We start from the raw sequence: 22168 nt of genomic DNA, 5'->3' as shown, positions 1-22168 counted from the left end.
GCAAAAATGTTCAGCAAAGTAAGACCTATAAATAAGTCAACATGACTGAAATGGTCAGTTGACCCCTTTAGGAGTTATTGCCCTTTATAGTCAATTTTTAACCATTTTTCATAAATCTTAGTTATCTTTTACAAAAATCTTCTCCTCTGAAACTACTGGGCCAAATTGAACTAAACTTGGCCACAACCATCATTGGGGTATTTAGTTTGAAAATTGTGTCCGGTGACCTGACCAACCAACCAAAATGGCCGCCGTTACTTAAAATAGAACATAGGGGTCAAATGCAGTTTTTGGCTTATATCTGAAAAACTAAAGCATTTAAAGCAAATCTGACATGGGGGGTAAAAATGTTCATTAGGTCAAGATCTATCAGCCCTGAAATTTTCAGATGAATCAAACAACCCATTGTTGGCTTGCTGCCACTTAATTGGTAATTTTAAGGAAATTTTGCAGTTTTTGGTCATTATCTTGAATATTATTATAGATAAAGATAAACTGTAAACAGCAAAAATGATCAGCAAAGTAAGATCTACAAATAAGTTAATATGACCAAAATTGTCAATTGACCCCTTAAGGGGTTATTGTCCTTTAATGACAATTTTTCACAATTTGTTCATCATATTTGCTAACTTTAAAAAATCTTCTCCTCTAAAACTACTCAACCAAATTCAACCAAACTTCATTTGAATGATCAGTAGGGTGTATAAAATAAAGTTTGTGTTTTATTTTCTATTTCGTCAAAAAGCATGGCTGAAGGCATTGTTTACCAGGTGAGCGATTCAGGCTCTTGAGAGCCTCTTGTCTTGTATACAGCTTTGCTTCGATGGGACCAGGCTAATATGTTAATTATTATGTATTCTGGTCATTAATTTCGTATGTAATTAAAGCAGTGTTATAAAGGTTTTCATTTGTGAGATAAATGGAATATTATAGATATGGGCTTCTTGTTGTGGTCTTTCATGTTGTATTGTTTACATTTTTCACTGATGTGTATGTTTGGTTTTCTTAATTGATAAAATACAAAAACAGGATGTAGAAATTTGAACTGGAATCAGTATGATACAAACTCTTCAAGTAGTTTATTTTAAAAGAAAAGTCTTTTTGCTTACCATAGATGTAAAGTTGTCAACTCAGGCTGATTTGTTCCTAGTATTTTATGAAATTATCAAAAGATTAAATTGTTTTGATAAAAGCACTGTTGTTTTGTTTTCTGTTAAGAACTGATTCTGAAATGATCCTATCAAAGTTTTGTTTAGAATCATTTCTACTTTTAATTGACTGTTTTAAATTGTGTAATACAAGAAAACAAATGACAAAGGTGATTTTGTAAATATATATTTCTGTAAGTGAAGATCTGACCTAACACATACCCAGTAGTAATTATAATTGGATGATAAAGCCATAAATAAAAATTAGTTGGCATCTCCTTAAGGTGAAATATTCCTCTCTTTTAAAAAAATAAAAAAGATTGCAGCTTTACCATGCTGACTTTTTTCATTTTTCAATTAAAAAAGGATTACGTATCCCAAAACAATTTACAGTACAGTTTGAAAGATTTTTTACACTTTGAATAGTTTTAAATATCAATTATATTATTTATAAATCAAATAACTTAATAAGGCCAAAGACCCTTAGCACTGGCAAAAATTCATCTTTTCATATATATCCATTTAGAATGTGTGATGACGAGGCAAAATGTTTTCAAATTAGTTTATAAAGTAATCAATAAAGTTTGAACAGTCTCCCTTTATTCATAATGTAAAGATCAAAGTAGCCGAATGGTGACATTCCTTAGTAATCTTTTGTTGCTAATCTAGGTAATAAAATAGTAAGTAAAAGGAAATTATTACATACTTAGTTGTATAATACCGACAGGTAAATCTTGGTTTATTTATAACCATACAGTGTGATCAATTTCCCGCCATTTAACACATTGTTGTTACAATTCTACTGCACAATATTTTAAAAGGCATTTTATAAAGAACATTTTTTTTTAATAAAGAATAAAAATAAGAATGTCAATTGAAAAAATCTACCATTTTCTACATTTGAAAATTCCTGGAACAAGTCAGTAATATGACAGTTGTTGTCCATTCTTTTGATGTGTTTTATCATTTGATTTTGCCATTTGATTAGGGACTTTCCGTTTTGAATTTTCCTCAGAGTTCAATATTTTTGTGATTTTATTTTTTAATTTCATAAACGATGAAGAAGAAAAAAACAGGTTTTTTTAGGGTGCGGAAGAGATCAGAATGGTTATACTGGAATCCCTGACTCTATGCAAATGTGAACGCATGACTCTGTGCAAATGCAAACTCAATTTAAAATTATATGGTTTGAGATTTATAATAAGTGTTCAACATGTTCAAAGAATGCTGTCAGCTTTCATCCAAGCATTTAATGATTAGTGCATTAAAGATGCATCTTTTTCTGCACATTAAGTAACGTATTTCATTATTGATTAATTTTAGTGCCACTTTCTTTTAATGATAAATTTGGTCTTGATTATTTATTGATTTGAATTTAAAATGAGGAATCACCTAAAAGATGACAGCACTTGTAGCTGTTATTAGTGCATTTTCACAAGACCCGTAAATTTTGTTCATCAATATTGGTCTGAGATATAGGTACAAATTATTGCCTATGGCTAGTTGAGTTGATAGCACCTGGCTAGGTGATAAGTTGTTTGTATGTAACGGTTTTTACCTGGACGTGAGTCATACTGTCCTTTGTATAGGGTTATACCTTACTATGTGGGATAAGTTAATCTGCTTCTGAACAAAAAACTGGTACATAAAGTTTTGTCAACCTGAAACTAATTTGATTACCTGAATGTAGATCGATTGTAATTATATATGGCATCCATTGTTTTTTGTGGAGATGATTAATTTTGTTGAAGTGATGTGGGATATTTTAAAGCTGAGATAAAGATTGCTGTGAGAAAGAAAAAAGAAGTCAGGTCACTGTTGCATTGTGTCTTAACTATGAAGGATGTTTGAGAATTATTGGAATTTGTTGTGGAATTCTTTATGACCGGTTAGAAAATTAAAGCATTAAAAGATGAAACAGTTAATTAAAAAGAGTGATACTTGATGACTTTGACAAAATTCAAACATAGAACAATTATAAGTGATAAAAAAAAAGTGTCCACATGTCTTTCATTGTCCTAACTTGTTACTCATGTAGATAGAGAGGGTCAAGAAATTATTGACAAGTGACCAATAGACTAGGATATCAAACTATTTTGTAATAGAAATATTGTTTTGATTCAGTGATCCCTAACTGACCATCTGATATGGTCTTAATCTATTAATCACCTGTGTTATTGTAAAGGATTAGAATTAGTGTTTTATTTGAACATTTATCCTTCGGTGAAAATAGTTATTCTGACCAATGATCATCAGATTTACTTCTTTATAATGTTTCAATACAAATTCTATAACAAGTCTGCACTGTTAACTTTTAAATCTGCCGATCATTGACCATTATGTATTGGTATATTTAATAAGACGTGATTTATAGTAGGATCATAGTGGAAATCAACAAATACAGGAATTTTAATTTAACAGATATAGTCTGTTTGTATTGTGCTTCCGGTTTAGAGATTTGTTTGAACTGGTTCGGGGAAAACGGCATTGCTTAATAATCTCTAGATGACTGATTTGTAGTTTTGGCTTATGAAATTTCATTGGGATAATGTTGCATAACCTAGCTGGATTTTTACTGAACTTTTTTCCCCTTCATCATTTCTCTGAAACTGATTCCTACAATGGATAATCTCTGAAAACAAAGAACTATGTATATTTAATATCGAAGGAATTTGCAGTATTGAAATTCAATAATAAAATTGAATTAAAATATTTATAAAGTTGAAAGGACTGGAAATCAATTGTGGATTATATTGTTTTGTAGTTCATCCATGTTATGGGTGTGGGTGACGATTTTACACTTTGTGATTAATACATAAACATAAAACCTTGATTAATTTCAATTTTGATTAAAACTAGAATGGAATGTTGTGTAATGTGGATTGTGCATAGAAAGAATCTCTCTTTAATACTAACAAATAGTCTACTATTGAATGAGGATTGAACTACTGATTAATAATTATTGGATGAATAAGTTATGGATGTTATATTGTATATGAACATTGATGACAATTTGTAAGCTTCCTTTCACTGAAAGTTCATGGAATATGGAATATACTGATAGTTATTGTGCAGAGCACTTTGTAATTTGGAATTGTAAAATTATGGATGCTGAAAAGTTTTATAATGTGACCTTCAGCCTTTAGCCTTTTCTCTAAGAGTTCAATAAACTATAAAATATTTTTGGAAAATGATTATGCCTGCTAATGAAAACAGTACATTGTGGGACCGACCTAAGAAAGTGCATTTTGCCTTATTCCCTTATGTTGTTGAAATACCGTCACGGTCTCAGATTGAAAATGATGAATATGAGGATGACATGGAATACCTTTCAGATGTTGAAATGGATAAAAAATTTGGTAATGATTGTTCGACAATTATTTCCAGATTTATATCAAGGAAATTCTTTTTCCTTGCTCTGTCAAATAAGGCATTGATTTAATTTTTAGATTTTATTTAGAAAATCACTTATAGATATCATATTACAACGTTTTCACAGATTTAAAATGAATTGGTAACCCAAGAACAATACAATTGCTATTTACTGTATTCAAATAAAAGTTAAAAGTTTTCTTGATAACTATTGTGAATCAATTTGGTTGAAAAGATAAAAGTGAGATGGAATTCAGCTTATAATATTAAACAGTGTAGGATTTGTAACTGAACTTTCGGTAGTTTTCACAAAGGGGAAAGGGGATGGCTAGATGATTAGTTGTGGAATAGAGGGCACATAATAGTGTAGAATCCAATATACAAAGCTATAGTATATCACTATAATATTATGTATTATGTTTGTCCTGTTATATTATTGAATTGTACCTTTATATACTCATATATTTTATAATGAAAGTGATAAATATCATTTCTAAGATTCTCACTTAAATAACATAATTCAAAAGAAAAAAAGGTTTTATATAAAGGTTAGGGGATGTGGAATAACTGCCAATGATACATCCAGAGACCAAAGGATGAGAATGTAAGTCTCTGTATAAAAATTCAAGCTATCAAATTTATATATTTTCTGGTAGGTGTATGGCTGATTTCAGTATTTGAATATTTGATAACTATTGAAATAAGAATTACTCATATAAAACAGGAATTCCAGTACATATACAATCTAATTTTAATCAAGTTTTGTTAGTGATTTTGACTTCTGACAATATCACTCCTGTAAACCTGTAAATCAAAATAAAACTTGTATGGCCGAAGAAGGTATGTTTAAGATTGCAGCATTACTTCTCTTACTGATGTGGTGTAGCTCTTGATAACAGGCTGAGAAATATCGTCCATTTGTAGTTTAGATCATCTCAGGTATTTGTAGAGAATTGTAGAAAAATATGATTGAATGTTTTGTATTGGAATTGAACCTTTTACAGCGAGACAGAAAAGTAGTACCAGTCATTCATCCACCAGTCGACGACCGAGGACTTCAGGCGCATCACAGTCTCAACGTAAGTAATGGAATGCACAGACATATTGTATCTGTCTTGGAAAGTTACATGGATTTATAGATCCGAATGTTAGACATCTTACATATTAACATGTGTTGACTGAGGATTTTGATCTGAGTTGTGTCTGTTTGGTGTAGGATAACAATTTGATTGGTCCAAAACTAACAAGGGGTTTAGTCCATAGTTTGTACTATAAAAGCATGACATTTCTACAATTTGTGTTTCTGATCGTTGATAGTTATAGAGTGACTATTAGAAAAATATGTAGACGATGAAATGCACAAAGCATGTAGCTCAGTTTATGTATATTTTTTTCCATTGGGTTAATTTTATTATAGCTTTAGGTTTATATTGAAAAATGCACTGGAGCATGATATTATTCATTCGAATCATTGTAATGTTCATCGTGAAAATTACAATAGTTTTCATTCTTGAAAATTAGTAGAGAATTGTATATGGAAGATTTAGAAAAATTATAAAATATTGTGTTATGGAAATGTTTAGAAAGTTATTACTTTTTTTGTATTCTTCCTTTTCTTTCCTTTTGTTTTGGTTTTCCTGTTATGCTTATAATATGTTTTTGTTATTGTGCACTGCTTGGTGTGATTGTTTGCAACAAAATTTGTAGGTACTGAACACCAACTTTCTATAGACTTTAGCATAGATTTAGGCCATTTTTTTTTTTTACAAATATGCTTTATATTTAGGATTTATCTATTTGGAGTTCACTACTTACAAGGTTACTTAAGCCTCAAAATATAAAATATTGAAGTTTAACTAGCACTTGTAATAGTGAAACATGACAAAACAGTAGGAGGTCCCCATATACTGAAGGCCAAAAACATTAAGCAAAATAGAGGGAAAAAAATAGAATACCATAAACACACATTTGTTTTGGTGTAATTAATATTCAGTTATTTGTTTGTAAATGATTTAAAGATATTTGATGTCTCTCAATTTGACCATTGTACAATATTCTGAAATGCATGAAGAAAAAGTAAACATTAACCTATTTTAAGTTTGGAAACAGTTTTGTTTTTGCAAACTTTGATTCAGTAATTTCTCATCAGCAAATATTAGATAAATATGTATGGTTTGTATGCTACAATGGACAGGTGAAAAAGATAACATAAACATAAATAGGTATTGATGGAGAGTTATAGCCCTTATTGGCCTATTTTATATTTTTCTTTTTATTTGCTTAAGTGATCCGTCATATATACAATAGCTTATAATGGAAATCAAGGAATAAAGTCTAATTGTTTGTAGAACATATTTCAATCTGTAAATTGAAAAAAATTGTAATATTTATTATTTCAAAAATTGTGAAAGATAAGATTTCACAACAAAAAAAATCATACATTTTATATTTGTTACCATTATTTGTAGCATTTCCCGAAAACTTGATAATACATCGGTAGCTGCACACAACAGAGTACTGAATTTAAAGTCATTCAAACAGACTATTTTAGTTGTTTATTATTTTTTCAGCCAACAGTAGATCAAATTCTCCAAATTCTCGACTTGGTTATGTCTCTCATACCAGGAAAGACAGGACTCCAGCCAAACCACGGCGATCTGGAATGGTCAGAAGTCAAGGTGCTAGTCGGGAAGGTAGTCCCAATAGATATGGTAATTCTGGCAGGGAACGACGACTTAGTGGAAGTAAAATCCCCTCATCAGGTGGCAAGACGAAAGGTTAGAACAAAATTCTTTACTATTTGGAAGTTTTAGTACAGAGATTTGATATTGAAAAAATAAATCTTGCAGTTTAAAACTATTACATACATATAGTTTAACATTTGGCTTTAACCTTCTCTTGTAAAAGGGTATTACTTTGTCAAATTCAATCTGTTATAGGCTATGGTGTCTGTATAATATTAATATGTTATTTCTGAAGTAAAATCTACATTTCTTTACTGACAATCCTTTCTTCTATGAAGTAAAATTTCTTCTGAGTAAAAAAAAAAAACTACAGTTAATGCTATAAAAGTTTAAATTATAGTTAAATTCAATGTTTTATATAAAAATAGCATTTTATAGCTAATATTTGAAAGGAAGTATGTTTGTTTTTACAGTGCAAGCCCATCGTGTGTTACGTCCTGGCTCTGATGTGGAGGATGCATTGGCTGAAGCCTTAGTAAGTAAATGATGATATATATCTTCAATGCTTTTGTTGAAGGCCGTACAGTGACCTATAGCTGTTAATGTCGGTTTCATTTCAACTAGTGGAGCAATCATACCACATCTTCTTAATTTTAATTTCACCTAACTAACAGCTATTATCTTTAGGGATATTATATATAAAAAAAAAGATGGTACTGATTTGGTATTACATTTTTCATCACTCAAATATTTCACTTGTTGTTAGTAGTGCTTCGCTGGTTAACATTATTATCATAGTTTCATTGTTTTAAGCTCCTATGGTGTTTTATGTTTAATTTAGCTTTCAATAATGTAGCACAATATAGCATTCTGGTAAATGTTTAAAAAGTGTATTATCAAAACTTTTGCAAACTCTTTATCTGTATTTGATATAAAAAATTGACGATATAGTGTGATTGCCAAACAGAAAAACTATCGGCCTGATTTATATACAAAACAAAGTATGAAAAACAATTATGATATGCAGTGTACACCAATGAACAACAAGCACTGAATTACAGGTTCCTGACTTGGAACAGTCTTATACAGTCTGCAGGGTTAAACTAGTTTGCTGGCACCAAACATACCCCCTAACCTGATACAGTAGTGTTACTGTATAACATAAGAAGTGGTGTAACAGTATAGCATAAGAACAAACTAGGAAAATCAATTGAAAAGAGTTAAACACATTCAACAGAAACACAGACTTGATGTAGTAGGGTACTTTACCTCCCCACAATAACAAAAGACAGAAAGAACAAATCTGAGAATACTAGCAGTTACTGGCATCTAGTTTAAAGCCAATAACAATTAAATAAAATCATCTATCTAAGACATAAACCTATGAAAGCTGACTGTAATAGTTGGATGGCTGGTACATCAAAGTCAATACTGTGACATCATGGATTTATGAATGTTATAGGGATACAAAATACTGTGGAAAGGGGTTAACAACAAACTTCAGAACTTCAGTATCCAGTACGTATGTTTTGTTACTGTTAAAAGAACATATTATGTTGAATGCAGAAATAAAGTACCTTTGCAACTTCATATTTTTATACGCCCGTCAAAATTTTGACGGGACGTATTATGGTATACAAATGTCCGGTGTCCGTCCGTCCGTCTGTCCGTCTGTCCGTCTGTCCGGCGTAAACATGTCGCACCGTAACTTGAGAACGACTTATCCAAATTTCATGAAACTTAATATAGTTGTTTCTTATGATGGTCAAATGATCTGTATACTTTTTGGTGAAAATAAGATTTAAACTTTTTGAGTTACGGCACTTTGTAACTAAAACAGGGATGTGTTTTTTTTTCACATGTCGCACCGTATCTCAAAAACGTTTCTTGATTATTGCTTAAAACTTTACACACTTCTTAGTTATATTAATCTTAATATCTGTATACTTTTTGGTGATGATTCAAAATTTCATTTTTGAGTTTTTTAGTATTTTATAAAAAAGGGGGAGTGTTTTTACATGTCGCGCCGTATCTCAAAAACGATTTATGATTATTGCTTAAAACTTTACACACTTCTTTGTTATATTAATCTAAAGATCTGTATACTTTTTGGTGATGATTCAAAATTTCATTTTTGAGTTATTGAGTATTTTGTAAAAAAGGGGGAGGTTTTTTTACATGTCATGCTGTATCTCAAAAACGATTTATGATTATTGCTTAAAACTTTACACACTTCTTTGTTATATTAATCTAAAGATCTGTATACTTTTTGGTGATGACTCAAAATTTCATTTTTGAGTTATTGAGTATTTTGTAAAAAACGGGAGGGTTTTTTTTTACATGTCGCGCTGTATCTCAAAAACAATTTATGATTATTGCTTGAAACTGTACACACTTCTTTGTTATACTAATTTAAAGATCTGTTTACTTTTTGGTTTGATTCAAAATTTTATTTTAGTGATATTTGTTAAAAAAAACCATTGGGGGGGTTTCACATGTCCCGCCGTGTCTCAAAAACAATAAATGGTTATTGCTTAAAACTTCCTCAGAAACTATTTTTCTCAGAAACTATTTATGATTATTGCATAAAACTTCCACACAAGACGTCGGGCGTATCATGCGCTCATGGCGCAGCTGTTTATTTTCTTATGCCTTTCAACAAAATTAAATTAATCTATACTATGTGTCAATGTGGCCACCAAACATTTGTTTATTATTTAGTTGTATTGTAAGATTTCTGTTTCAGATACGTGGAGGTAGATCAAGATATGATACGTACGATTCAGATGACGCTGCCAGTGAAAATTCTAGTGTGTGTTCAGAAAGGTCTTTTGCTTCTCTTGGCAAAACTTCTGAGGTGAGTTCAACTAATTTTGCACAACAATAAATATATAATGATCCAAGATATGGCAAAGACTTTTGTAGGAATGTCTTCTGTAACAGAAAAAAGGCCCAAATAATGTTTAATCATTGTAAGTTACAAATGCCAGAAAACTTCTTGTAATTAGATTTTGTTTCTTTCAATATTGTTGACTTTAAAATTAATCCTGACTAATACAATATATCACAGTATTTATTATATTTTATGCTCAGAGAATTGCAAGCATGTTGCTTTAAAATAGGGTTGCCTCCTTTAAAGCAGTGTTAAAATTTTGTTGCTTTTATCATTCTCAGAACAAACAGACCGTAACTTAAGATTAACATTTTTGAAGCCTTTTCTATTCAAGAAGGCATTCTAACAAAGTTATAAAAAAATGATGAAGCATGTATTGACTAAAATAACTATTGTGTAAAACCTTTCCCTTGTTATCACTAAAATAACTAATGTGTAAAACCTTTCCCTTGTTATCACTAAAATAACTAATGTGTAAAACCTTTCCCTTGTTATCACTAAAATAACTAATGTGTAAAACCTTTCCCTTGTTATCACTAAAATAACTAATGTGTAAAACCTTTCCCTTGTTATCACTTGTGTTATAAATGTAATGACATAGGCTGAAGTTTTATGCTGGTTAGTAATTTAAAACATCTGTATATCAAGACCAAACTTAATTGCAATGGATTTCTGATGCATTATGGGATATAAAATTACATATTTTGTTGATAAAACAGAGCATGGATTCAGAGCTATTTCATTTATTGCTGAAACAATTCATGTGCAAAACTAGTTTTTTTTGGAGAATGATTAGTGTGTTAATTTTCAGAAATAGAAATGAATATTTTCAGGAGAAACAGCTGCCTTTAGGTAACTTTACACCTGAGGTTTAACTCACAAGTTTTGTTGTCATAAGTTTTTTTGTATATATATACAATTGAGAAAAATAGAATTGAGTTAGTAAATCTAGGTAATTCATCATTGGTTTATGTCCTAGGTATGTGTACCCTGTACCAGGGTAAAAAAAAAACATGTTTCAAACATCAAAACTTTACAAGTCTTATGAATGCTTTAGACAATGTGTTAGGAACCATTGGAATACAATCTTTAGACCTAGATACATCAGTGATTGAATGAGATATGCCAATAGGACTCTGTATTTTGAAGTCAGTTAAGGTTTTTTATGAAAAAATCTTTGAACTTAATCCATTGAAGTTGGTTTCATTGATATTCAGTTTATATATTACAGTAAAACTTTAATTGAAAGCTCAAAACACATTTTCATATTATAATTTTAAAAGTTTTTAATGACAATTATCGATTGATGACAAACACATAAAGTAGATAAATTGATGCAATTTCGGAAATGGTCGACCAAATGCTGCTGTGCAATTGAAATTTGAAGTTTAAGATATATTGAATGGGCTTCGTTTTTTTATACGCCCGTCAAAATTTTATTATGGTATACAAATATCCGGTGTCCATTTGTCCGTCCCTCCGCCTGTCCGGCGTAAACATGTCGCACCGTAACTTGAGAACGACTTATCCAAATTTCATGAAACTTAATATAGTTGTTTCTTTTGATGGTCAAATGATCTGTATACTTTTTGGTGAAAATAAGATTTAAACTTTTTGAGTTACGGCACTTTGTAACTAAAACAGGGGTGTGTTTTTTTTCACATGTCGCACCGTATCTCAAAAACGTTTCTTGATTATTGCTTAAAACTTTACACACTTCTTAGTTATATTAATCTTAATATCTGTATACTTTTTGGTAATGATTCAAAATTTCGTTTTTGAGTATTTTGTAAAAAAGGGGGAGGGTTTTTTTACATGTCGCGCCGTATCTCAAAAATGATTTATGATTATTGCTTAAAACTTTACACACTTCTTTGTTATATTAATCTAATGATCTGTATAGTTTTTGGTGATGATTCATAATTTCATTTTTGAGTAATTGAGTATTTTGTAAAAAAGGAGAGGGTTTTTTTTACATGTCGCGCCGTATCTCAAAAACAATTTATGATTATTGCTTGAAACTGTACACACTTCTTTGTTATACTAATTTAAAGATCTGTATACTTTTTGGTTTGATTTAAAATTTTATTTTAGTGATATTTGTAAAAAAAAGAAACAGGGTTGGGGGTTGGGGGGGGGGGTTTCACATGTCCCGCCGTGTTTCAAAAACATTAAATGGTTATTGCTTAAAACTTCCTCAGAAACTATTTATGATTATTGCATAAAACTTCCACACAAGACGTTGGGCGTATCATGCGCTCATGGCGCAGCTGTTTATTTTTCTCAATAATACAATTTTTCAAAGTGACTGGTATTGAAAGTTTGAGCACAAGTAAACAATATTTTACTGTAGATTCATTTTATAACATTGATAATATTTGCATTTTGATATTAAAATCACTTGTTCATTATGTATATATTATGATTTTTTTAGAATTTCACTGTGTATGTGCATCATGTAATTTTAATATTCAACACGGCTTGGATTATATAACATGAAGTAATTGTTATATATCAGCAGTCTATGAAGACAAGTTCTTTTTTTACAAACAGTTAACGGGATACCTTGTTTAAAATTGAAAGATTTCAGTACAAATGTAAATTAAAACATCCTTTTGTAAATTTGAAACCTTTCTTCTGTGAATTTAAAACTTTCCTTTTGTAATTTTAAAACCTTTCTTTTGTGAATTGGAACCTTTCTTGGTTGCATCATTAAGGAACTTCTGCATATGTCTTAATTTTTGCTAGATAGTCAAAGTAGTCATTCTACAAAGAAATTTACATGATGCAAAAACAAACCTAAGAATTGCTAAGATCATCCAAAACTACATTTGTTTTTAAGATAACACAGGCTGAAAAAGTTAGAAAGTCTTGAGAAATGGAGAAAATCTTGTGCAGACAATTTTTTTATAGAAAAAAAAGCTAACATCTATCTCCATACAAGTTAATCTAGATCATTCTACTTCAGGAAAATGCGAAACTGTTTGGAAAAAAATATTTAGCCTTCAAACATCATTTACAATTTATCATACTTCACAATCATTCATACTATTTAAATGTAGTTACTGCTACATGATCTGAGTTATATTTTTGTGGTCAAGTCAATGATTTTGTTGCTTTTGCTTTTTTTCTGCTGCTTCCTAAAGGCATCATCGGAATTTGAAAAATGGTACTATCGACTCCCCACGCCTACGCAGGTATTCAGTTTTGTATATCTTGTGTTTCTGACAAAGAACATATTTCTGGTTTTGTGAAACTTTTTTTATAGATTTTTGTAATTTTTTAGTTGTGAGCTATTTGTTATTATTTGATCCATATATTGATTATTTTTGTAAGGGCTGTTTTATTTTAACATACAGGGTACCTGGAGGAAGGCAAATTTAAAATAGTGTAATCTATATAGGAAATTTTAGAATTTCTTCTATACTTTAACTAGAAAAAAAAAACCCAACTTGTAGATGAGATTTCTAAAGTGCCTTCCCTAGGACCAATGTATATTTTTTTATTGAACTGCCTTAATTAGACATCAAATTAGGTGTTTCTCCTTAACTATACTTATAATTTCCTTTTTTATAAATTTTGTTGCATTTCTTTGTATACTGTATTTTCTTCTTGTACTTAGTTTGATGTAATTTTTTGGTTATTTCTATGTTGTAAACTTTTATCAGTTATATATGTGGTATAATCTCATATCATCTACAAACAACAATAAGGTAGACAAACCTTGTGGGGATAAACATTAGAATCCAACCTAGTGTATCAAACAGGACTATTAATCTACTCAGGGTTGTTCATGTTTGACCCCAGAAACATTATCAGTAATCCTTAAAAGACACAAACATTAATTTAGTTAAACATAACTTGATTGCTTCTTAGTCCAAGTCATTATGTTCAACATTAAATATATCAAGTTTATTTTGCCTCTGTATCCCTATAAATTATCCTGCCCTCTTATTTTTATAACATAGGTCAGGCAAATATCATTTTGTATGGTTTTTCCATGAAAATATATTATTAACGTATGCAGTCTGGCCATACAAATAATTGTTGTTTTTTTAAGAACAAGATTTGTCTATCTTATGACATCATTGGATTGTACATATATTTATTGAGAATGTTGAACTGATATTAGTTTTACACTATTTTACTGGCTCTCAGCACAAAGATATGGACTCATCATCGTCATCGCCCCCTACACTTAAATCTGATGAAATCAAGGTAACAGCTGTGTAATCATGTTTTTTTTTATGATTTAAATAATTTATGATTTTTGTCAATTGTTGTACATTTTGTATTTTTATTCCTGTTTCTTTGGAATTTTCATTTTCCACCACTTTGTTAATTAATTATGTTTTTAGGTAAAGATTGCATGAAATGCAATCTAAACCTTATGGGACTGACTTAATATCTAAATCTTCCAAGGCTTGTCACTCTCTTTTTGATACGCAAAATATAGTTCATATGATCATAATATTCTATACATCCTATCCATGAAAATTTGCAGAAATTTATTGATGTAATATATGCTCAGATATGCAAGGCACAAAATTATGTTACATTTGTCAAGAAAATTACTTAACTTTTGCAAGGTGCAGGAATCTAATATCTGTTCTGATGTCATTGTTAAAGTCATCTTTAAGAATTGGAGTTATCTTCCTTTGTCTATAACTGCTGTTAAATCAACTACAACCAATGCAATATTTAATTTTACTTCCCACTGATAATTTGAAGCAATCTTTACCATTCAGTGCTTACAAGCACTTTGGGTGTCAATAATGATATGAGATTTTCTTGTTTTCTTGTTCTCTTCTGTGATATTGGCTGTTTATGGAGATCTGGGGTATAATTCAGATAGTTAAACAAAATGACGAAAGACACATATATTTAAAACAATCAGATTTTTATATGGATTGTATTTGTATGGCCCTGCAACGAAGTTGTCAGTGCCATATAGTTTTACCCTTGTCCGAAATTCTGAAATTCTGTCTTTCCCAAATTCCGTCATTCCGAAATTCTGTCATTCCACAAAAAACCATTATATGGAGTTTTTTTCTAAACTCCTTCAGATATTGGGCTGATTTTTGGTTTGTGAGTTTACCATGATGAGTTACAGATCAAGTTTATGTGTTACATTCCGCTCTGCTAATTTTTGCTGAAATTACAGGCTTTGGACTTTGATAAATTGTTGAAAATCACAGTTGTACAGATTTTTTTTTTTCTAAACGCCTTCAGATATTGGGCAAATTTTTGGTTTGTGAGTTAACCATGATGAGTTACAGATCAAGTTTAAGTTTTGTTCCTCTCCATTAATTTTTGCCAAAATTAAGGGTTTACAACTTTGAAAATTGTTGAAAATCACAGTTATACAGACTTTTTTTCTAAACGCTTTCAGATATTGGGCTGATTTTTGGTATGTGAGGTAACCATGATGAGATACAGGTCAAGTTTAAGATTTGTTCCGCTTTGCTAATTTTTGCCGAAATAGCGGCTTTGGACTTTGTTAAATTGTTGAAAATAACAGTTTTACAGATTTTTTTTCTAAAAGCTTTCAGATCTTGGGCTGATTTTTGGTATGTGAGTTACTCATGATGAGTTACAGATTAAGTTTAAGTTTTGTTTCTCTCAATTAATTTTTGCCAAAATTAAGGGTTTACAACTTTGAAAATTGTTGAAAATCAGAGTTAAACAGACTTTTTTTCTATAGGCCTCCACATTTTGAGCTGAGTTTTGTTAACAGTTAATTTATAATTATGAACATATCAATGTGAGACTACCATCATGTTTGTGTCCACACATGTTATTGAAATTGCAGATTTTTCAACTTGTTTGGACAGGGCCATTGGTGTCGCTTTGACACATCTAGTTTTTCAATGATTTCTTAGTGACATTTCATATTACTTATGTCAAATATCACACATGTATCAATATAGATAAATTTCATCTATAATAAATCTGTACAGGTAGAAAAATTTAGATTAATAGTCCATATGTGAACTTTGCTAAAACAAATTGTCCAAATGATACCAAGGTCCTACTTAAAGTTGAGAATAGATTGAAAACAAATCATTAAAGGTCTGTCATTACCAAGTTTTTCTCAAATTTGTGGCAACCTCCATCTATAAGAGTATTTGTAAATATATGGAAAGCTTTTGCTGTAGTTAACCAGAATGGTACCTTTTTTATTATTAATTTCCTTATACAAGGGCAAACACACATACTTAATTATAAAACAAAAGAAATGATGGTAATTTAAGTCTTGTTGAAAGATAATTTGTTTCTGTGCATTGAATGTTAGATTTTATAATGTATCTTTTTGATAAAAAAAAAAACAAAAAAACGTTTATTTGATTTGGGGCTTAAAAATATGTAGAGTTTGCATGTTTCACTATTTTCATATCATAAATTCATATCAGATATTAAATACAATATCTAAACTTTAATTTTTAAACAAATGCTTAGCTTTATTTTCAAAATCACTTGTTAAATAAGCAAAATTGTTTCCTTAATTTAAATGTTACTGTTACTTCAATATCTTGCCTCTTGTTTCAGGACACAGCAGAAATAATTTCTCTCTTAGGAAGCACTTCATCAGCTGACAGAAAAGAAGGACTTATAGCTCTACAAAATTTATTACGATTAAATCGGTATTTAACGTAAGTACCTAACAGTTTTCATCAGTTAACCAAAATTTTACAGAACTCGTGGAAGATTAATGCTGAATAAATCTATTCTTTTCATTAATTTAGAAGATTTTTTTCATATAAATCAGATTTATTCTTTACTGATGCATAAAAATGTCATGTATTTAAAGAAAAAAGTAAATTTTTGCAATTATTGAAAAAGATTATAATAGAAAAAGATGTGCCAAGCTACAAATGTGTCTTAAGGATGTTTGCTACTCTGTTAAAAAATAACAAACTTTTTGAAAGACTATAATGAATTGAAAGTATATAAATAAAGAAATTAAAAAAGAAGAAAAAAATGGAGGGTCTGTGTACTCGTTTTCAAGATATAAGCCATTGAAAAATTGGCGGGAAATTTTTCTCTCTAGACTTTTCATATATTTATCATTGCACCTTATTTGTTTCAAATACTGTAAAAATAACTAGAATTTTATAAAATTTTGAAATATGGCTTTTTTAACTTTATGTAATAAAATTATAAAAAGAAAAGTAGGGGTTAGTGGGCATTTTTTTAATGACAATACATGGATAAAACCAGAGGATTCCGAAAATCTGTCAAAAAGTCCAAAAAGTGGAGGAGCAAACATCCTTAAAATATAAATTATATGCAATGCACTTGTTTGTATGTGAAATTTTTTCTGGATTATGCAAGTGAAATAGTTTGGATTGTATAGAGATTAAATTAGCTAAACTTTTGTTGTCATTACAGGCGGGTAGAATTACGGAAAGTTATGGAAATTTTTACAAGAATGTTTCATGACCCAGCAAGTAAAGTGAGTAACAGATTTATCATTTGAAAGTTACATAAAAAAATATCTGACATATTGATATTTAGGCGTTATATAAAATACATGGTGGCATAAAATAAAGTATAAAATACATGGTGGCATAAAATAAAGTATAAAATACATGGTGGCATAAAATAAAGTATAAAATACATGGTGGCATAAAATAAAGTAACTTCTCATTATTCACTAAGTTTTTTGAATGGCCATAAAATCAGAGAATAAAAAAAGGAAGTCTCTAGGAACTTTACAAAGGGAAAAAAGTAATGTGTGCAGACAAAATATTGTAGTTTTGCTTTTTAATTAACAAGCATGATAAAGACTATATATGAAAAGGCACTAGTGGGCAAACATTGAACTTAACACCACTGATTAAAACATACAGAAGATCAAATTTTAAGATGTGTGTCAAGTAAAAAAGAATTTTGTTAATAATAAAAATGCTTTATTACTTACAGTAGTTTGCAAAACAATATTTAAGCAACTAAATAACTAACATCGTCTTATGAATTACTAGTAATATCAATCTATCTTTTAATCTGCTTGATGGAATGCAACATTTTTATAATCTTGCTTGTATGTCATGACATTAATTCCCAGGTTAAAGCCCTCAAATGGTATTTACATAATTTTCTGATGAACAATTATAGGAATTTGTCCAAAAGTGTCGCATTTGTATTAAAATAGAATACTATTGTGATTGAATGTACATACCTGTTTCTTTTGTTATATTTCAGGTTTTAAGTTTATTTTTTGATACGTTAGTTGACTTAGTGATTGTACATAATAGGGACTTACACGATCATTTGTATTTGGTATTAACTAAACTGATTGTGAAAACTGGTGCCGATATGTTGGGATCTCAGCAGGCTAAAGTACAGAAATGTTTAGACACTATTAGGTAAGCTTCAGTTCTTTTATTTGTTATCCTAGTTTTGCTTTGGGAAAGACATTCAACGCTTAGTACATGTTGATTATATGATTAAAGGTCTTAAAGGATACAAGATGATGCTGAGTACACATCAATGAGACAGCATTGTAAATTTATATTGTAAAAAGATTGCTTCCGATTACGTTAAAGCTAAGTCTTAATTGAAAGATATCAATTGAATTTGAAAAAATATATTTCCCTAACAAAGATATACATTTATTGGAGACAGTAAATAGAAATTCTAAAAAAAACTGCATCAGTTCCTTCCAAATGATTAAAAATTGTCTGTTAAGGCTGGCTTTTTATTGAAAGAGAAGCATACCAGAGGGACATTCAAACTCATAAGTAAAAATAAAACTGACAACGACATGGCTAAAAAATAAGAAGACAAACAGGCAAACAAACAAACAATAGTACACAAAACACAACATACAAAACTAAATACTGAGCAACAACTGGGGGTGATCTCTGATATCTGTTTTCAATGCAAGAAAATTTGGAAAAATGAAGATTGCTTAATTTCTGGCTTTCACATTAAAAAATGTTCACCCCAAAAAAGAAAAAAAATTGGATTTTGAAAAACTAATATTGTAGAAGCATAAGCCTTATTGACCTTTTCTATTTTCAGGGACAATTTTCCATATAATATGCAGTTTAATGTGGTAACAAAGTTTATAATAGACCAGACACAGTCACATAGTTTGAAGGTAAGTTAGAAACATTTAGTTAACATGTGTTTATACCATCTATGATGTTTAACCTCTTCTTGAAATGTTTACTTTTATACTTGGCAGGGATAAATCTTTTGAATAATAAGGAAAGAACAAATAAGAAGAAGATAACAGTCACTACATATTTGTATTATTTGTATGTTATTTAGTTATGACAATTGTTTTTAAATATTGTGGATTGAGGAAAAGTTATACCTGCATGGATTATTTATTGGTCATATTAACTTTTAAAAATATCTTATATATAAGCCTTAACAAAATTCATTTTGATGAATACCTAAAACCTGTGTCTTCTAATCCTTATAAAGCTCTCTGAAAACTAGTACCCCACATACAACAATGTCTCCACATTTCATGAATGTACAAATAACGATTACAAACCAATACTTTTTAGAGCTCCAACAGAAATGATTCTAAAGATATTTCTGAAAGTTTCATGTCGTCAAAAGTAGGTCTCAGCAAAATCCATTGTAATATTTTTTTTATCATTTTATTTTTGTTTGTTTTAGCTTTAGATCATATTTAATAGGAAATAGCTTTACAAATCCCATTTTGATCTTGGCTTTTTCAAACTTTGCTTGTTATATTTTGCTTACACCCTCTGAGATAAGTGTGGAACATAAAGATATAAAACAAAAATTACAAATACATGTACATGTACCATAAACAAAATAAATGTATTAAATGAAATTTATCTGAAGAAAAACAAAAAGCTAGACTAAGAGGTTCAGAACCTTTACATACATTTATTTTTGTCCACAATTTATTGCTCTAAATGTTGAACTGACATTGTGAAATTTGCTTGCATTTCTTTTAAAATTTAGGAAATTGACCCTCCAACAAAGGTATTTCAGACTTTCAGGTTTTTCACACAAAAGTTAAAGCCACTGTTTTGTTATTTTGAAAAATGAAATAATTTAGTTGTTACAAATTAGTAATGGAATTATTAGTGACTTGTTGGGAATGCTCTGTGTTCCAATGATGAGAAACATTTGTCTTGATATTGACTGGTACCAGCATTTTAAAAATTTCCCTTGGCTCATCATTTCCTGCAGTTACTACTGATAATACTATAAGGCCATGGGAAGTAAATGTTGTAGATCTTTTTTCCTGTATTGTTTATCCTATTTAAAACTTTGATAATGGTATCTTTTTTGTCTTAATAAAACTGACAACCATGGGTTATACAGACAAATTCTTACACAATACTTGCAAAAATGCAGAATTTAAAAGATAACTAATCTAGACAAAGGAAGAAGATTTATTACTGAATTTTCCCATGGCTTCATCAGTTATTTTTATGACTAATTACTGTAAATTCAGAATTTATTGCAAGGTTTTAATAAATGCAATGAATGCATCAGGGGGAGTTTCACGATTCTAAGAATTCACATTCTGATATCTGATACATAGTCATTGTATCTGTATACAGCTTTTCCAGATATGCAATAATTTCTCGCATTTCGTCCATTGTTTGAAATTGCAATAAAAAATGCTCACAATAATAACTGAATTTACAGTATGATATCTGCTGTTCTCTGAAAAGGTACATGAAAATAGTATGTTCAATGGACCATTTCTTTGTAGATTTTATTCCTTTGTTGTATTTCCTTGATACAAATAAGAATTATATATGAGTTAATAAGGTTTATACAGTGTTCTCATGTATCTCTTTATATTTCATGCTTCCTTACACAGCCAAAGGTAAAATGTCATTTCTTTTCCTGCTCTATTTACTTTTCTTCATAATGGATGTTGTTAATTTTCTATCTTTTATGGCACTTGTCTAATTCTTTTAAGAGTCAAATTAAATTCTGTTGTCACTGTTTTAAAACTTTGGAACAGTATGGGAGGTGTTTATAATGTGAATTATGACAATATGTTCAAATTAAATTTATTCCTTTTTTATGACATATACTTTTGTGTTTTTTTAGTACATTATCTTTTCCCCCCGTTAGCAAGAGTTTTCTCCCCATAAAACAATGAAAGAAAATATAATAGTTTTAATAATAGGGTCAAAAATTTCTACCTGTCAAATAGTTTTTACAGTACTAGTGTCAAGATGAACATAATTTTTCCTTTTAATGCAAATTCAAAGTTATCTTTCTAAAAAACACCCAATACTTGAAATATCTCTTACAATTGTTTGATACCAATATATGATGCTAAGTTGTTATAGTATAGTGTCCATAAAAATTATCAATTATGAAGAAAAGTTAAGCCTGTTTGGTGCTGGTGCCTGCCTGCTGCAATATTTTTAGAATCTAATGGAAAATATTATCAGTTCATCGTAAAAAAAAAATTGGTGTAACAGTAAGAGATCTTAAGCAAAAGCTTGAGAAGAAAATTCATTTATGATCATTGGTGTATCATGTTTAATCACCATTGGTTATTAGTGCATGGTTTACGTTAATCAAAATGTCAGACGATGAATATTCTGACCATATGTTATCAGAAAATACAGTTTGTCAAAAAAAAAATATGTTTTGTGAAATGTTTTTTATTTAAAAACCTTCTAACCCTATTGAACAAAATATGCCCTTCACTCAAACAAATTATACTTAAGCACATCCAATGGAAATTTTCCTAGCTTTTGAACACAAAATCTCCAATTTTCATATGCTTGTTTGGTTTGTCGCTTGCCATTCAGCAAACATATTTTTATCCATTTATGCCTCATTGTCAACCAAGTTTTCCAAAAACACATCTGCAATATTATCAAGATAATATTTTTTTGAAAATTTCAGCTAAATATAAAGGAAATAATTTGTTGAACGAGTAACTGATAGATTTTCATTTGTATTTGTTAAGTATAATCAGAAATAACTTTATTTGAGATAAGTTTATTTTTAGAATTCCTAGAATTCAGAAAATAATTTTACTTTTGAATAATTTAGGAGCAATTGTCACTGCTTTTAACATTCAGTGTATCATAAGAGAG

General features: G+C 29.7%; 1 protein-coding gene across 1 annotated transcript in view; it reads left to right on the top strand.

The window, feature by feature from the left end:
* LOC143063174 (CLIP-associating protein 1-B-like) overlaps positions 1–22168 on the top strand; it is a 108994-nt gene that overhangs the window by 66918 nt on the left and 19908 nt on the right. Inside the window, exons 22-32 of the mRNA XM_076235165.1 lie at positions 5525–5599; positions 7091–7297; positions 7678–7739; positions 9951–10061; positions 13244–13294; positions 14256–14315; positions 16647–16750; positions 17490–17553; positions 18303–18466; positions 19125–19203; positions 20052–20072. Coding sequence (XP_076091280.1) covers positions 5525–5599; positions 7091–7297; positions 7678–7739; positions 9951–10061; positions 13244–13294; positions 14256–14315; positions 16647–16750; positions 17490–17553; positions 18303–18466; positions 19125–19203; positions 20052–20072 — 998 coding nt within the window. The remainder of the gene's footprint in view (positions 1–5524; positions 5600–7090; positions 7298–7677; positions 7740–9950; positions 10062–13243; positions 13295–14255; positions 14316–16646; positions 16751–17489; positions 17554–18302; positions 18467–19124; positions 19204–20051; positions 20073–22168) is intronic.

Source organism: Mytilus galloprovincialis, chromosome 2 (assembly GCF_965363235.1).
Source record: "Mytilus galloprovincialis chromosome 2, xbMytGall1.hap1.1, whole genome shotgun sequence".
NCBI lineage: Eukaryota > Metazoa > Mollusca > Bivalvia > Mytilida > Mytilidae > Mytilus > Mytilus galloprovincialis.
This window is presented reverse-complemented; position numbering and strand designations above follow the sequence as displayed.